At 38.3% G+C, this 16,591-nt stretch overlaps 1 protein-coding gene across 1 annotated transcript; it reads right to left on the reverse strand.

Moving 5' to 3' along the window:
- Nucleotides 1–4,404: 4,404 nt before the first annotated feature.
- On the reverse strand, nt 4,405–6,773 carry LOC116198193 (homeobox-leucine zipper protein ATHB-20). The gene is made up of 3 exons (XM_031528547.1): nt 6,280–6,773; nt 5,293–5,693; nt 4,405–4,952 (listed from the first exon to the last, which is right to left on the reverse strand). The coding sequence occupies exons 1-3, from the start codon at nt 6,419–6,421 to the stop codon at nt 4,593–4,595; spliced, it is 903 nt and encodes a 300-aa protein (XP_031384407.1). The 5' UTR covers nt 6,422–6,773; the 3' UTR covers nt 4,405–4,592.
- Between the last annotated feature and the right edge of the window lie 9,818 nt (nt 6,774–16,591).

Genomic DNA, 16,591 nt, shown 5'->3' on the forward strand with positions numbered 1-16,591 from the left:
GGTACAGGCTTTGGGACCCTGATAGCAAGAAGATCATCAGGAGCAGGGATGTTGTCTTCTTTGAGGACCAGACAATCGAGGATTTGCAAAAGTTAGAGAAGGCCAGTGTAGGCAATCCTCACGAGATCTCTATTCCTGTACCGGTTGATGTAGAGCATCCAATGGAAGAGGTACCTGGTGAGTATGAAGAAACCACGACTGGGGGTGAGATTCCTCAGGTAGATGATGATGTGACTACGGATGATACAGGCTCGCAGTTACAGTTAGGGCCTGCAGATCTACCTAGACAATCTGATAGAATAAGACGATCATCTACAAGATATCCGCCTCATGAATATGTGCTACTGACTGACGGGGGAGAACCTGAGTGCTATGATGAAGCTGTGGCACATGAGTACAAGGAGCACTGGTTGAAGGCGATGAATGAGGAGATGAACTCCTTGTCTGAAAATCACACGTATGACCTAGTGAAGCTACCGCAAGGTAAGAGAGCATTGAAGAACAAATGGGTCTACAGGTTGAAGACAGAGAACTCGCGACCTCGATACAAAGCTCGACTGGTAGTGAAAGGTTTCAACCAGAAGAAAGGAGTTGACTTCGAGGAGATCTTCTCGCCCGTTGTCAAGATGTCATCGATCCGAGTTGTTCTCGCACTGGCAGCTAGTCTGAACTTGGAGATCGAGCAGCTCGATGTAAAAACAGCTTTCCTGCATGGTGACTTGGAGGAAGAAATATATATGGAGCAGCCTGAAGGATTCCGAGTTAAAGGTAAGGAGCATTTGGTGTGCAGGCTGAGAAAGAGCTTGTATGGGCTTAAGCAAGCACCTCGGCAGTGGTACAAAAAGTTTGACTCTTTCATGTTGAGCCATGGCTACACACGGACAACTTCAGATCATTGTGTGTTCGTGAAACAATTCTCGGATGGTGATTTTATCATTTTACTGTTATATGTGGATGATATGTTGCTTGTCGGTCATGATATGAGCAAGATTGCAGAGTTGAAGAAAAAGCTCAGCAAGTCCTTTGCCATGAAGGATTTGGGACCGGCAAAGCAGATCCTTGGGATGCATATTTCTCGTGACAGATCAAGTGGAAAACTTTGGCTTTCTCAAGAGAAGTACATCGAGAAGATTTTGGATCGGTTCAACATGGGTAATGCTAAACCAGTTTCATCACCACTTGCTTCTCATTTCAAACTTAGCTCGAAGCAATGTCCTACAAGTGAGAAGGAGAAAGAAGAGATGAAGAAAGTTCCTTACTCATCAGCTGTAGGAAGTTTGATGTATGCCATGGTCTGTACAAGACCAGATATCGCTCATTCTGTTGGTGTGGTTAGTCGTTTTCTCTCCAATCCGGGGAAAGAGCATTGGAATGCAGTTAAGTGGATTCTGAGGTATCTCAGAGGAACATCCAAGGTGTGTTTACACTTTGGCACTGGTAAGCCGGAGTTAGTGGGCTATACGGATGCGGATATGGCAGGAGATATTGATTCCCGGAAATCCACTTCGGGATACTTGATAACTTTTGCAGGGGGAGCTATCTCATGGCAGTCAAGGCTTCAAAAGTGTATCGCTTTGTCTACAACGGAAGCCGAATACATTGCGGTGACCGAAAGTTGCAAGGAGATGTTGTGGTTGCAAAAGTTTTTGCAGGAGTTGAGCTTGAAGCAAGAAAGGTATGTTCTACACTGTGATAGTCAAAGCGCAATTCATCTTTGCAAGAATCCCACTTTCCATTCGAGGTCGAAGCATATCGATATCAAGTTTCATTGGATTAGAGATGTGTTGGAGTCTAAGCTGGTGAAGCTAGACAAAGTACACACTGATGAGAATGGAGCTGATATGATGACAAAACCTCTCGCTAGGGAGAAACTTCATGTTTGCCGAAGTATAGCCGGTATGCTTGAAGCCTCCAAATAGTCGGGAGGGGGAGTTTGTTGGGTATCCCTCCAATTTGGAGGAAGTTGGGCTCAAATTGTATTGGGTTTTTATCGGGCCTTAATAAGCCCAAGAACCCATTTTATTAGGGTTTTTGTTTCAGCAAATCAGCTGAGGTATAAAAGCAGCAGCAGACTGCAGTAGCAGCACAAAGTAGACAGCAGCGGCAGAGGAGCTGCAAGCAGCAAAACAGCACAAAGAACAAAGGAAGAGCAGAGCCGAATTCTGCTCAACAGGGGCAGCGCGCAGCTGGAGATCAAACCTCGATCGGGACATCAAACGAACTCCGATTGGGACGAAATTTTGACAGCAGCTTCACAACACGTGGGGCTAACTTCTGAACGGTCAGAATTTCTATTCGAGCTCTGTAGGTGCTGTTTCAGCTGATTTTGTGAACCACCCGGTGTGGGTGACGAATTTAGTATTTGGGTGATCCAAGAGAGTGTTTCTCTTGAGTTTGGTGATCCAAGGGTTTACCCTTGATGAAAGACATTGTATAATCTTCATAGTGGATCGTTGATTCGGAGTTGGTCCCGTGGTTTTTCCCCACATTGGGGTTTTCCACGTAAAATTCTTGGTGTTGTTTTACTTTACTGCTTGTTGGTTGATTTGATTAGTTCCTATCTCGATTACACCAGTAGGGGAGGAAGATTAATTGTTGCGTTATTGTTTGGTTGAGTACATCCCTAACCCCAACAATTAATTGATAAAAATATAGAACATATGAATTAATTTATTCTCTATTGGTTGACTTATCCTTCCACGTTCCATGTGCAGTCAGTTTTAACAAATTGTTTATCAAATCATTAGTGTAATCTCTGCATTAGGACAACAACAAGTGGCGATCGGCTGCTCCCGGCCTTCCGTGAATTGCTAATTGCTATCTCTATGTTTACAAAAGATGGGAGGAAGAGAGACCGATCACCACTTTTATGAGCATATATATATACACACATTCAATTTTGCTATAGTTATTATGATTTCTTATTTAACCAAGTTCCGTCTCATACATGAACGTTAGTTATGTCGAGATGGGGATATGTACACGCCCGAATGGAAATTATTATTATTATTATTGGTAACCGAGAATTGCGAATCTAGCTAAGGGAGTTGTGATTATTCCAGTTTCTTCGATGGGTATCATTATTAATGGCGGCATCTGCATGTGTAAGTTTGCTGGGAAATGCAGGACATTGCCTAGGAATATCTGTAACCCGACAAGCTCATAAAGGTGGTCATCATATGGAAGGAGGAAAAACAAATTAATGGAGAAACCCAAATCCAGCTTTTGCTTTAATTGAAATAAATATATAAAAATAAAAATAAAAATAAAAAAGAACCCACACTGGGGCTCTTAAAAAACAAAAATAATTGCTTTAACAATGTTTGGTAGTTGACCCCCTTTAAAGTTTATTTTCTTCCTTTTATGATTACTTTTTTTTTTAAAAGATAACTTTTCTCTAATGTTCATTGTATATTGAAGAAGCTGATCGGATCGATCTTTCTAATTCTATTGATTTCTCAGATCCTGTGGGCTTCTCCGAATTAGCTATTTTTCTAATTTCTTTTCCTTCTTATGATGCGAGAGAGTTAACCTGATCGACAATTGATGAGTCAGAATCATCAAAATTTTGAAAATACAAGGAAAAAAACTTAATATAATCAAGTAATCCATGGTAATTCATCCTAGTATTCAATTTTTTCCAAGATTGTAAAGTAACAATACTGATAATATCATTACAGGGAAAACAGAAATCTGATATTTTTTGGGTATGGTATGGTTAGTTGACAATTTGTGCTCAAATCGGGAAACTTTAATTACCTGCAGTTAGGACTCGAACTCTAGCGCATCATGATCGAGGATTAAGTTAATATTGGAGTGAGATTAACTAAGTTTAATGAATAGATTGAATAGACTTCGTAATCTCGCTGGAAACAATAAATTGAAAATGCTGATCATACGGTGATTGCTTTTGTTTGTTGCTTGGCATGTTTCTCCTTGGAGTACGTGTCCTAAGAATTAGAATCTACCTTTTCTTGACCCCAATTTTGTTAATTAACTCCCAACAAGATTTTATTTAACTAAGTCATCATCAGATTCATCCTTCAATCTTCTTTCTTCATGGCAGGAAGCTTCTTCTGAGAACTTTTATCGTTCGTTTCTTTAATGCATTAACTAATATTAAAACTTCCATGATTCCAAAGCATCGAGCAGCATAATTTTCTAATCTTTAAAATCCTATAATTTAATCAGAATAATCGTTTTTTTATTTCAATGCCCATGCTACCTGCCAGAGCAGGAACCCACTACTGTCACATGTACCTTATTCTTCCCAAAGATTTTCTCTATTTTCTTTTTTTCTTTTATATTACCCATTGTTGCGAGCTTTACTATGATCTAATCAGAAAAAAGATTGTGACATCACGCAATTCATGTAACGTTCATATATTTTTTATTCAGATCCAATATCTAAGGCTGATATTTTCTCTGCCCAACTGAAATTGATTGAAGCAAAGACAATATTCACTGCTATACACTCGTACCCCCCCTCCTCAATAATTTAACTTCTATCCCACCCTCCCGAAATGATACGACATGACATAATAATCAAAGCGACAAAAAGGCAAAAGAATACAGACATAATGCCTCGAGTATCAGTTGAATTGGTGTTGCTCCGTCGCAGCACCCCATGACCAGAAGTTCTGGTGGTCGTCGATGCCATTGAACATGTTGCAGATCAGGTTCTCCTCTTGGACAATCGGGTGATCCATCTTCAAGCAGTGTTGGAGGTCAGGTCTAGGCAGGTTCAGAGGCCTTGATGATGGAGGTAATGCGTGCTTCGAATTACTTAAGTGGGAGGAGGAGATAGGGCTGCTCATCACCGATGTCCTAGATAAATCTAAGTTGATCTCCGAACTGTTTTCGCAGCTTTCATTGTTGCCCCAAGATCCCTGGTCAATTTCCCTCTTCATGCTTGGCGCTTCCGTTGTGTTCCTTCTCTTTAGAGCCAACAACTACACCAAAATTGAAGTTTGTGGATGAGCAAACTTTTCCTAAAGATTCTTTTACGATGGATTTAATCGTAGATCCTGGGATTATAATGCACTATGGGCACTTGCAACCATCAATCCTTGTTGTGTTAGTAAGGAAAAACAAAGTGAAATTGGAGGTATGTCAAGTAGATGTCCTTGCTTGTTACGTATTTTATCGATCTGAACCAATCACACACACTTTCATGAATATCTACCGAAGATCTTGACAACAATTACTTAGAATGTTTCATTCCTTATAGCGGAGCCTCGAATTTACGGATATTCTGACAGCAACTGAAAATTCTGAGAGATTAATGCATACCTCGTTATGGAGTTTCTCATTTTGAGCTTGGAGGTTCTCATTATCAGCCTTGAGAGCATCACACTGTTTCTTCAGCACCTCGTAGTCCCTCTCCAGCTGCTTGGTCTTCCATCGGGCCCGCCTGTTCTGGAACCATATCGCGATTTGCCTAGGCTGGAGGCCCAATGCCCTCGCTAGCTGCAGCTTCCTCTCAGGCTCAAGCTTGTTCCCCAGCTCGAAGCTCTTCTCGAGCGCCTTCACCTGCTCCAGATTCAGCCTCTTCTTCTTCTCCCCAAGCTGGGACGCATCGTCTGATAGGTCATCGTCCCCAGGCCCACTGCCGTCCTCGCACTTCTGGTGGTGGTGGTCGATCCCAGAGAACGACACAGACCTCCTCATCATGTACGGCACATGATTATTACCTGCGGTACAGCTTTAATACATTAATACGAGGAAAAAGGACATATTTGAAGCAATGAGTAATCTAATGTTGGACTGACAAGGGACCGCTATATCAATTCGAAGATTGTGCCTTCTATGCAAAATATTGGTGGCAGTTACCATTGAATCTACAACCCTTTATTCGTTACGTGAATGGTCTTTACTAATTTTGAAACTATTTACCTTCGATGAACCCCTAAAAGCAAAGAACATCTTATATGTAACGGGTATCAGATTGTGCTATAGCAGTCCATCTTTCTTCACTGTTCATTACCACTGTGCTATCACTTATTAATAAATCTTCAGTCCCACCCCCACTCATCAGCGTATAAACTAATAACATGACCAAGCGGCACGTAACTTAACTGATATGTCCGACTCCGATATATTAAGTGGTGACTCCGATATATCAAAAGACTCCCAACATATTCTGTTTAGCTCGTGTTGGACCTTCGATTCCTCTGACCCACGCGACTCTTCCGAACAACAAATTGTACCGTCCACCTCATTGAAACGCAGAGAAAAACGGAAACAAAGCGGAATCTTGGGGGAAGAGAGAGCACATACCGGGGAAAGGTGGAGAAGGGATGTTGTTGTTGAGAGAGGAGTTGAGGGAGGTGCAAGGGAGCTGCTGGTCTTGGTGGTGATGATGATGATCTTCATAGTGGTGGTGAAACATGAAATTCCCTGCTGGTGGTGGGAACGCCATTGGATGACGACGTTCGAGGATCAATCTTAATTATGGGTGCATATGTATGTGTGTGTACAAGCAAGAAGAACCAACAGTGTATATATATATATATGTATATATTGTGTGTGATTACAAACGTTGGCCGGTTTATGAAACAAATGAACTCTGAAGAGGAAGAGAGAGAGAGAGCGGGGGTTGTGTTGGGTGGGAGTCTCTTCTGATTTCTCTCACATTCACGATGACAGGTTTCAGAATGGAGAGAGAGAGAGAGAGAGAGAGAGAAAGAGAGCAGAACACAACTGGGAGGGGAACTGACAGACAGCGATGTTGTTTTAGGTTTTTCTTTTCTATAGAGAAATTGAACCCTGCATTGCTCCTCACGCACACAGAGAAATGAAGCGAGCAATGACATATATATATTTCTGTGTTATATTGATTTTTTTTTTATCTACACCCACTTGAAATCCGAAAGTTTAACTGGTCTTAACTAATTTATGTTCCCTCTTGGTCGCGATCTCCTCCATTCAAAAAACTCAAGAACCCTAATTAAGAGATATAAGCGTCAAATTACTTAAATCAAGTCATCTTAATTAGGGGACCCATTTTCTTTTATTACTTCGTTTAATTCAATTCAATATTTATTTTGGTTCCTGTCTGAGATGTATACTGCAGTGAACGGTATCTTTTGGCCAAAACGAAAACGTTTTTGCCGTTTCTTGTTGTTACGCTGCAGCTAGCGGTTTCTTATTGTCTGATTGTAGAAGGTATTGCATGTAATAGATATATTATGTGGCATTATATTATCAAACACATAAAAAAATATATTTTTATCAATAATAAATTTTTCCGTTTGTATTCTGATATTTGAAAGTTCAACGGATTCCAACTAATCTAGTTCGAGCCAGTCAATTTATTAAAGGGTAAAACTCTTTCAGTATAGATTTTTTCCGTTCACAAGACTCGAACCCGAATCCTTATTTAATTGAAATAAGTATCGAACCGCTTGAACTAACTTATATTAATATAATAGATTTTTCTGAGATATTTCTAAAAAGAAAATAATGAAGCACGTGGTATTATCAAGTGATATGCCATTTATAAGATTTTCTCCTCTATTCATGTTGGAATTTGCAGAAACCTCCCTCGCTCTTAACTATCACCAACTTCACATATATACCCCCTTGTTATATTTTTACCAATTTAGCCCCCTAAGAAATATATGATGGAAAAAGTCATTTCGTTTTCGAGTACAAGATGCAATTTTCATTCAAATAAGATAGATGGAATCAAAATCTAAAACTATACATTTCCGAAAATGTACTGCATAGTGTACTGCTTTTCCAAAGATTCATATACTTAATGTTCGTCATTTAATAGCGGGGTACGCGCAAATTAGCTGAGACACCATATATGAATGACTATAAAAAAAAGTATATATATATATATATATATATATATATATATATGGCAATGAGATAGACATCGTATAACAATTCTCGTGGCTTAACCCAATCCACTGTCTTGCATGGTCTTATATCTCTCTCGACTCGCTTCATGTTTGCCAACTCATTGTATGGATACAAACATGTTATATAGATTTGATCACGACGTTTTTTTAGAGAAATATATTATTCAGATCCATCCCTCAAAAACATCCAAAATTGGACTTTAGTCCTCGAAAATCATCTCCGATTCATATTTATGATTGCATATATAATATAATTTAAGAGACATTACATGACATGGTGTATTTCACTTATTTCGAATCCGATTTCTACAAATTTTACTCGATATGGTTTATTTCATCACGATATAAAGTCACTGTAACACGTATTAGTACTTTCAGCTCAAGTGTTTAATATTTTAGTTCGAGTGTCTAGTACTTTTAATACTCGTGATTAGTACAAGTATTTATTACTTTTACTTTCTGCTCAAATGTTTAGTATTTTAGTTCAAGTGTCTAGTATTTAGTATAAATCAACCAAATAGTATTTGATATATCAAATATGTCATCATAACTTGATGTGAAGTTGGATTTTTTTTTTCACGGTCTTCCATAGAGGGCCAAACTAGAGGTAAAAATGCATGGAAAGTAAGGTGTCACATATTCCATATCCCTACAAGGGGAAATCAATTGTCAATTTCACTTTTATCATGCAAGTATAGTTAAGGGAATTGAGAGACCCACCACCCTATTGTCTTATATCTTGTGGTGGAGGCATGAGGTTGGGGGGTTTGTAGGGGACGGGCCCTACAATATGTACTAGTTCTTCTGGCGTGCCCTTCGACGAGTTAGCTTCCTCACATGCCCCTTTCACATACGGAGCTATCAAAGGTCATATATAACAGATCAAAACAGTTTCAGATCGAATCGATCATAAGTATCAAATTGTTGTGTAGAAATTATAAAAACAATTAACCATATGAAAATCCATAGTATAGAGTTGTCGCGAGTAAAAAAGATTTAAGAAGAGAGATGATTTGAGATAAGCTTAGCAACTGAAATATATATATATATATATATATATATATATATATGGAAATGGGGTTGATCCATATAATATAATGCATGTTATTCTCCTTTGCCTGCATATCCCTCCAAATTTATTAGAAAAAAATGAAAGTGCTCTGAATCTTCTTCCACATGCCCTCCTGCTCCCATGTGCCCTTGCTTCCCTCTCTCTCTCTTCCTCTTCTTTTGTGCTATTGTGGTGCTTCTTATTTCTTATTCCTTATTCCCATACATATATATATACATATGAACTATAAGAGCTAGATGCATATATATATATATATATATATATGTACACAGAATCGAAGACAATATATTAGAAATTATATAATACTCGATTTTTCCTTTTATAGAGAGGCGTGTCCGAGCTCGCCGATTAATTTCCACATTTTATATGAACACTCGATATGTTCATGAAAAAGGTCAATCCGATCACACTCGTCATACCAACAGTTCAGTAATAAGGAGTATTTACCTGTATGTCCAAGGGGATTCGAACTTAAATTTTCATTTTAAAAAAAAAAGTCACGGTCTTTTTACCACCAAAGACAACATCATTGCTATTCCTTGAATTTTAAAGAGGTAAAAAGTTGATCGTCAGAGTGAAACTTTGTGGCCTGAAATTAAAGCCGAAAGAAGAGGAGAAAAGCCAAAAAGGAGAAGCACAAAATTGTTTGCGTATGCAAACTTTTGCGGTACCCGCGGGATGAAGTTAAGCTTTCATGGCATTTAATGATATATGCATAGTAGGGGCAGACACATTGCTTGTACGTTCGGATTTAATAAGGGTCTCGCCCTCCTTTTCTAGGAATTTTGGTTTTTTTTAGTTATGAATCGTCCTTGTCGAGCTAGCTAGGTTTATGATTTATATACATGTCCATTAAAGTAAATGAAATGAAATCCTATTTGAAATATATATGGAGGCCACACTCTCTAGGGGATCATTTGATGGATAGAGAGCCAAAGTCAAACTGTAGGTTTAGATATAAACATTTGCACATAAATTAATATGTCCCCGTTTTTGTTTGATAAGCAAGATACATATCTCTAAACACAATTTACTATATTGAGGTTAAAATAATTGGAGACCGTTGAAAAATGACTGATTTGTCGTCCGTATCCACAAAGAAACACAATAATGATTCTCTCTCTCTCTCTCTCTCTCTCTATCTCCCCATGTAATTTTATTACTCTCTTATGATAACCTTAAATCTACCAAGGACAAAAACTAACGGACCAAAGTTAGAAAAAAAAATGGACGGATGCTCAGAGTATATGACAGTTTCTTATTGATTCTTTTTTTTTTTTTGGGGGGGGGATAATAATGAGGATTTTTGTCATTATTGAAAAACAGGTACGAGATGCTCAACGAAGATTACAGAAATAAGACATACGAGGGATCTTCCAAGGCAAACTACAGCAAAAAATAAGCACCGGTGCAGCTAACCAATCGATGCCTAGATCGATCAAACCTTCCGATGCATATAGTGCCATTGACCAACCAAGCACGAAACAAAGTTTCTTATTGATTGTTGGGAAATTCTTTTGCATTGACGAATGATGAGCCTAAGCCTAACATGACCTTGTTGGCTTGTTTTGTATTGCAATCACGTAAAACCCTGCTGCTTATAAGATGTCCCAAAATTGGTCCTCTGCTGACCCAAAATGGGCTCAAAAGGTTGTTCTGGGCCCCCAGATTCACTTGTCTATCTAAAGCCCATAACCGATCGATCCGACAGGGCCCAAATCATCCAAACTCGATGCTGATTTGTGTATAATTATTATTGCAGTGCTGAGAAAATAAAAATACAGCTCAAAGCTCATTAAAGAGATGATGGATCTGATCTTATAATTAAGGGGAAGAAGAGCAGCTCAAAGCACAAGCCAAATTCGGTAGAATCCCAACACATACAAGTTTGTGCATATCTCCCCACTTTTAATCTTTTTATTGCCGAAAAGTTTGTGCAGATTTTGCTTCTTCCTGCAAAAATCATTGTTCTGTCCCAAATGTTGTTACAGCCAATATATATATATATACATATATATATGTACATGCGTATATATTTACACTAGATATGTATATATGTGTATATATTTACGCGCACATAGAGAGAGAAAGAGAGAGAAGGGGACGCCGCCCAATCAGCATAGTGTCTGGTTTTATCAAGTGGGGTTTAAGGAACAAAAATGTGCCCCAGAATTAGAGAAACAAAGGTACGATATGCATATGTTTATATATACAAATACACATATATCTGTATATATATATATTTACAAAGGGAACGTTGTGCAATCCCTATTTTAAGGGCATGTAGAAAAAAGCGAAGTTAGTGGCAGCCCAAAAACAGGAGAGAAAGAATGAAGAAGAGGTTGGGAGCAGACCAGAGACAGACATCCCACCCAAATAGCCGCTAATTCTCTATAATATCAGCCGTCTCCCCCCCCCCCCCCAATCTTTTGTTTGTTTACTTATGAAAGTAATATACTAATATATATAGTTAATTTAGTTTAGTCAATATTGATTAATTATAATATTTCATGTACGTACTTCTTTTTCATTTTCTCTTATAAATCAATAATTTACAATCTATTATATATATTCTGGAGAGACGCGGCTTCCCTTTAATTTCTTATTTGAGCTGTAGTCGTCTAAAGGCTATACGGTCTCGATTAATTCATGGTCAACAACTAATAAACCCTACAAATACTGAGACTTAATTAATTATTATCTCTCTCTAGTTTTTGTTTGTGGTGTTCTCATGCTGACCCTCGATCTCTATAATTCTTGCTTTCATTAATGCGATCCAATCTATCATGGTCGCGGAAAAATTTCTATACAAATATGAAAGAATTAATCGCTTGAAAATTTTCGTTCTCCATATCGATGCAAGGGGAAATTATCATCCATACATATATATAGTCAGCCACGTCTTCTTTTTTCTCTTGTATTCAGTATACGCTCAACTAGAGTATATATTTAATCATACATGCATATTCCTTTAGTTATCTATACACATACATACATATACATATACATATACATATACATATAAATATGTGTGTGTGTGTCAACATACATATATTTTGCGGGAGGGCAGGACTTGGGGGGAGAGCGGATCGATGCAATATTCAATTTGTGTGTGTGCGAGAGAGAGAGAGAGATTCAATTGGCTTCCCTACTTTAGGGCATGCAGCAATGATTACACATATATATAAGTAGAAATAAGATTTATTTGTTAATTTTTTAAGGGTAAATTACAAAAAAAAAATACAAGTTTTTTACTTTTGTTTCAATTATTGACACGAGTTTTCACTTTTAACGTAAAAAATCCAAATGTTTATGTTCAACATCAAATCTGGCTCGCCGTCTATCGGCTGTGACGGATTCTGTTTTATTGCTTACGTGGAGCATAACGGCTTTAAGTGGACCCCATCCAACCATTGAAAACGCAATGCGTGTACAATTATCTTTTCAAAAATGAAAAATCGACCCTATATTTTTTGTTTGAATTAATAGGTAATTTAGTCCCTGACTAACGGCAGTTACGTCAATTTATTTCCTGACTTATTTTTTGCATCGATTTGGTCCTTGTTACATTATTTAAGTCCCTGACTTAAGAAAATTGCATCAAGTTAGTCCTTGTTACATCAATAAGATCCCTTACTGAAAAAAAATTGCATCATGTAGGTCCTCTAGTTACATCAAACTGGTCCTCTAGTTACATCAAACTAGTCCTCTGTTACATCACTTAGGTCCTCGAAGACATTCCCTTGACTGTAGGTATTGACGCCGTCAAATGATGAGTCATTGTTACATTACTTTGGTCAAATGCAATATCAAATTGATCATTCAGTGTATGTTGCTTAGATTTGAAGTTTTAAATGAAAGGTGACTTAATATCTCATTTTTTGGCGGGTAATACTTGCCATTATATTGGCCAGACGTTACATCAATTAAGTCGTTTATTCTCTTCTCACTTAACGAGCTGTGTGTGGCTACTGTATTACCTCAAACTCAGCAAATTACAAGGAATTACAAAAATATATACATTAACAACTTTCCAAAGGTTCACAAAAGAGAGTACACGCTACTTTACCAAAGTACCTTCACAAAAGAGACTACACTTTACTTTGGCAAATAACATGTATGCTACTAGAGAGTTGTCGACAATCACATATGCAAATGATATATTGCTATCCTCTACTTACATAGATAGCTGAAACCTAAAAGTAACCCAAAAACTATCACATTAAACCAAATATAACTGAAGTAACTTCGCATACCACTGATTAAGCGCACAAAAAGTGATGCATCAACTTCTTTGAGGTTCAATTTACTGAGGAATATGAGGAGGAAGAGGTCCCCTTGGATTGAAATAAGCTACAAATCTCGCAGTAGTTGCAGCTCACATGGTCTCTGTTGTGAAGAGTGCAAGAAGGGGGCATGATTGGAGGAGGCATCTCAAGAACTTATAGATAGAACAAATCCAAAAGAGATAATCCATTAGTTTGCAGTTAGGTATACATATCATGCAGTATAGAAAAAGAAAGCAAAAATACCTCTAATTGTTGTACTTTAGATGGTTGTGATGGTTGAGGTGGAGTACTGTCATTAGAGATGTCCATTTCTTCTGCTTCCATACTTCTAACATTTGCTCCAGAAGTACCTTCAACTAATGTTGGTTGTCAAATGCATCTTCTTTTAGTGTGGTCAGTTTGTCCATACCTTGAACATTTAGGAAGTTCAACCTCCTCTCTACCTTGTGGGGATGAGTCTGCTCATCTAGGCCTTTCTTCCTCATCTTATTAGGCCTACCTAATTGTTTCCTAATCTTCGGAGATTGATAGGATCATATTGAGTCTTCTCCTAGTAGTCTTGCCTAGTTATAGGATTTATGCAAGGTGCATCAATTCTGTCAGTGATCTCTTCCTCAAGCGATAATGCACATATTCCTCAGGTCTCTAACTATTGTATTGCAAGGCAGCAATGACATGATTGCAAGGTACCCCTGTTAAGTCTGACAGTCGACAAAAACATGTGCGTTTCTCAAGTCAACTACACATTTAGAGAATGGAGGGCATGTTACCTCAAATAGTGCCATATGAGGATCCCATACCATAATGGAGCTCAACCTCCACATCTGCTCTTATATTCTTCCAATCTAGCTTGAGCCTTGGAGCATAAGGGTCCTCTGTGTTTGGCATATAGCCTCTGCCCTTTCACCATCTTCTTTGTGATGTATTCTCTCACTTTTAGGCAGTATTATGATAGGTTTTCTCCTCACTTTCAACAGTTATTTGTTGAATTGTTCACAAATGTTACTGGTGAATGCATCATTTTTATAACTGGTGTCAAAAGCATGCTTGCTCCATCTATGAGCTTCTATGTTCTGAAGGTAGTCTGTAGTAGCTTTACTCATTATCGTCACTTGATCCATGCTTTATATGAACCTTTGAAGGGTTGTTGCCTTGGCACAATTCTAGAAGGCTTTCTTCAAGCCTGGAACTCTCCAGTTCTTGGTCAAGTTTGTCCATATGTGCCCGCAACATAATATGTGTGGTGCACCTTAACACACGTCATGCATGACAAAATTCAACCCTTACACAGCAACTATCTATCAGTACACCTGCATTTGCATGAAGAACAAAACGAACCAAAAGAAGCAAAGCAATGGCATGGTAACATTAACTGACATTCTGCATGTCTTATGAAAGTGTACTTTTTTTTCCACAGAATCACCCACATCTGCAATCAGATTCTCCAAAGATCATTTTCGGTTATCTTTACATTCCACTTCCACAATTGTATATGCAATGACAAAGAATGAATTATGGCCATCTTGGCTAACTGCAGTTGATAATTACCCCCTATAGTAATCCTTGAGGAAATAACCATCTAAGCCAATCAAGGCCTGCAGCCTTCCAAGAAGCTTCTTTTACATGCATCTAAGCAAATATAGAACCTCTCAAACTCATGACTCTCAAGTTGGACTTGTAACATAATATGGAACCTGGGTTGGATTTCAGCAGCTCATTTGTATAATCTCAAAACTGGGCATATTGCTGCTTCTCTTCACTTTCAAATTCTTTCTAGCCAACTTGATGGCCCTAAAAATCGTTGAATTATACAGCTTAACTTGATAGACATAAATGAAGTAATCAAAGACTTGTTTGTACTCATATCTGGTTGGGTCCTTAGCCTTGGGATCAACTTCTCTGCAACTCATTCTCTACTAGCTAACATGTTCTCTATCCTTCCTGCACAAGTATACTCACTCACATATGTAATAACTAGAAATATGTTTTTCTTCTTGTTCAGACCACAATAAATCTTTCAAGGACACCCATCTTCATTTTCCTTCTTTCTGTTAACACAGTAGGCTCTTACTCTCACATTGTCATTCTTCTAAAGTTCAATCTCTCTCCCCATGGCAATGTTGTACTTTTTGATGGCATTCTTGAAATCCTCGAGACTGAAAAACGTAATAGGGTACCAAACTAATGTGTCTTTTTAACTTGCGAACCAACTTGATGCAATTTTCTTAAGTCAGGGACATAAATGACGTAACAAGGACCAAATTGATACAACTGCACAAACTCAATGACCAAATTTATGCAAAAAAAACAAGTGATGGACCAAATTGACATAACCACCATTAGTCAGGGACCAAATTGCCTATTAACTTTTTTTGTTTTCACAAAATTGCCTCACCCCTCCCCTCCTCCTCATCCCACACTGCAACTATCTCTCTCTCTCTCTCTCTCTCTCTCTCTCTCTCTCTCTCTCTCTCTCTCCCCTCCCTCTCCCTTCTCCCTCGTCAACCTCCCCCCGTCGCCATGACGCCACCATCAACGTCGGTGTATCCACGACTGAACTGAAATGGTGAACTCAAATGTGATTATGTTCAGTTTTGGTATTCTCGGTGAGTCTAATTGGCAATTCAATTATGCGATCAGATCAGGTCAATTCAATCCCTTGGAGACAGTTTTTAGTGTGAGATTGATATGTTCCCTATGAAAATGAGTGCAATTTAGGCCTTCTTTTTGCTGAACTAATGTATAATATTTGAGTTGAGCATGGGGAAACAATGGAGAAGGGGACACAGTCCAGCCGTAGAGGCAGAGAAACCGCTTACCATCTCATTTCTCAAATGGAAGGATTGGCTATGATATGATTCTTTTGTCGTTCATTTCTAGCAAATTTTCAACATGAAAGTATTGAATCATCTTTTGGTAGGTTATAATTGCTTTATGCTCACATATTATAGAGCAGGCCTGCCTTTGTATGGTTTCAATTGGTATATATGTTTTCACGTACTGAAAGAGTTCTTCACATAATTTTCATTGATGCCGATGGAGAGACGGCGGTGATGGAGTTGTCACGGTGGAGGGAGGTTGACGAGGGAGAAGGGAGAGGCAAGAGAGAGGGATAGACAGTAGCAGTGGGCAAAGGAGGAGGGGAGGGGTGAGGCAATTTTATAAAAACAAAAAATATAGGGTTTATTTTTCAAAAGGATAATTGTACATGTGTCTCATTTTCATTGACTGGATAGGGTCCAAGTAATGCCATTGTGCTCGATGTAAGCAATTAAAGGGAATCCGTTACAGCCAATAGACGGCGTACTAGATTTGAGACTGAGCATAAACGTTGAGATTTTTTATATTAAAAGTGAAAA

This window comes from Punica granatum, chromosome 2 (genome assembly GCF_007655135.1).
Source record: "Punica granatum isolate Tunisia-2019 chromosome 2, ASM765513v2, whole genome shotgun sequence".
NCBI classification, from domain to species: Eukaryota; Viridiplantae; Streptophyta; class Magnoliopsida; order Myrtales; family Lythraceae; genus Punica; species Punica granatum.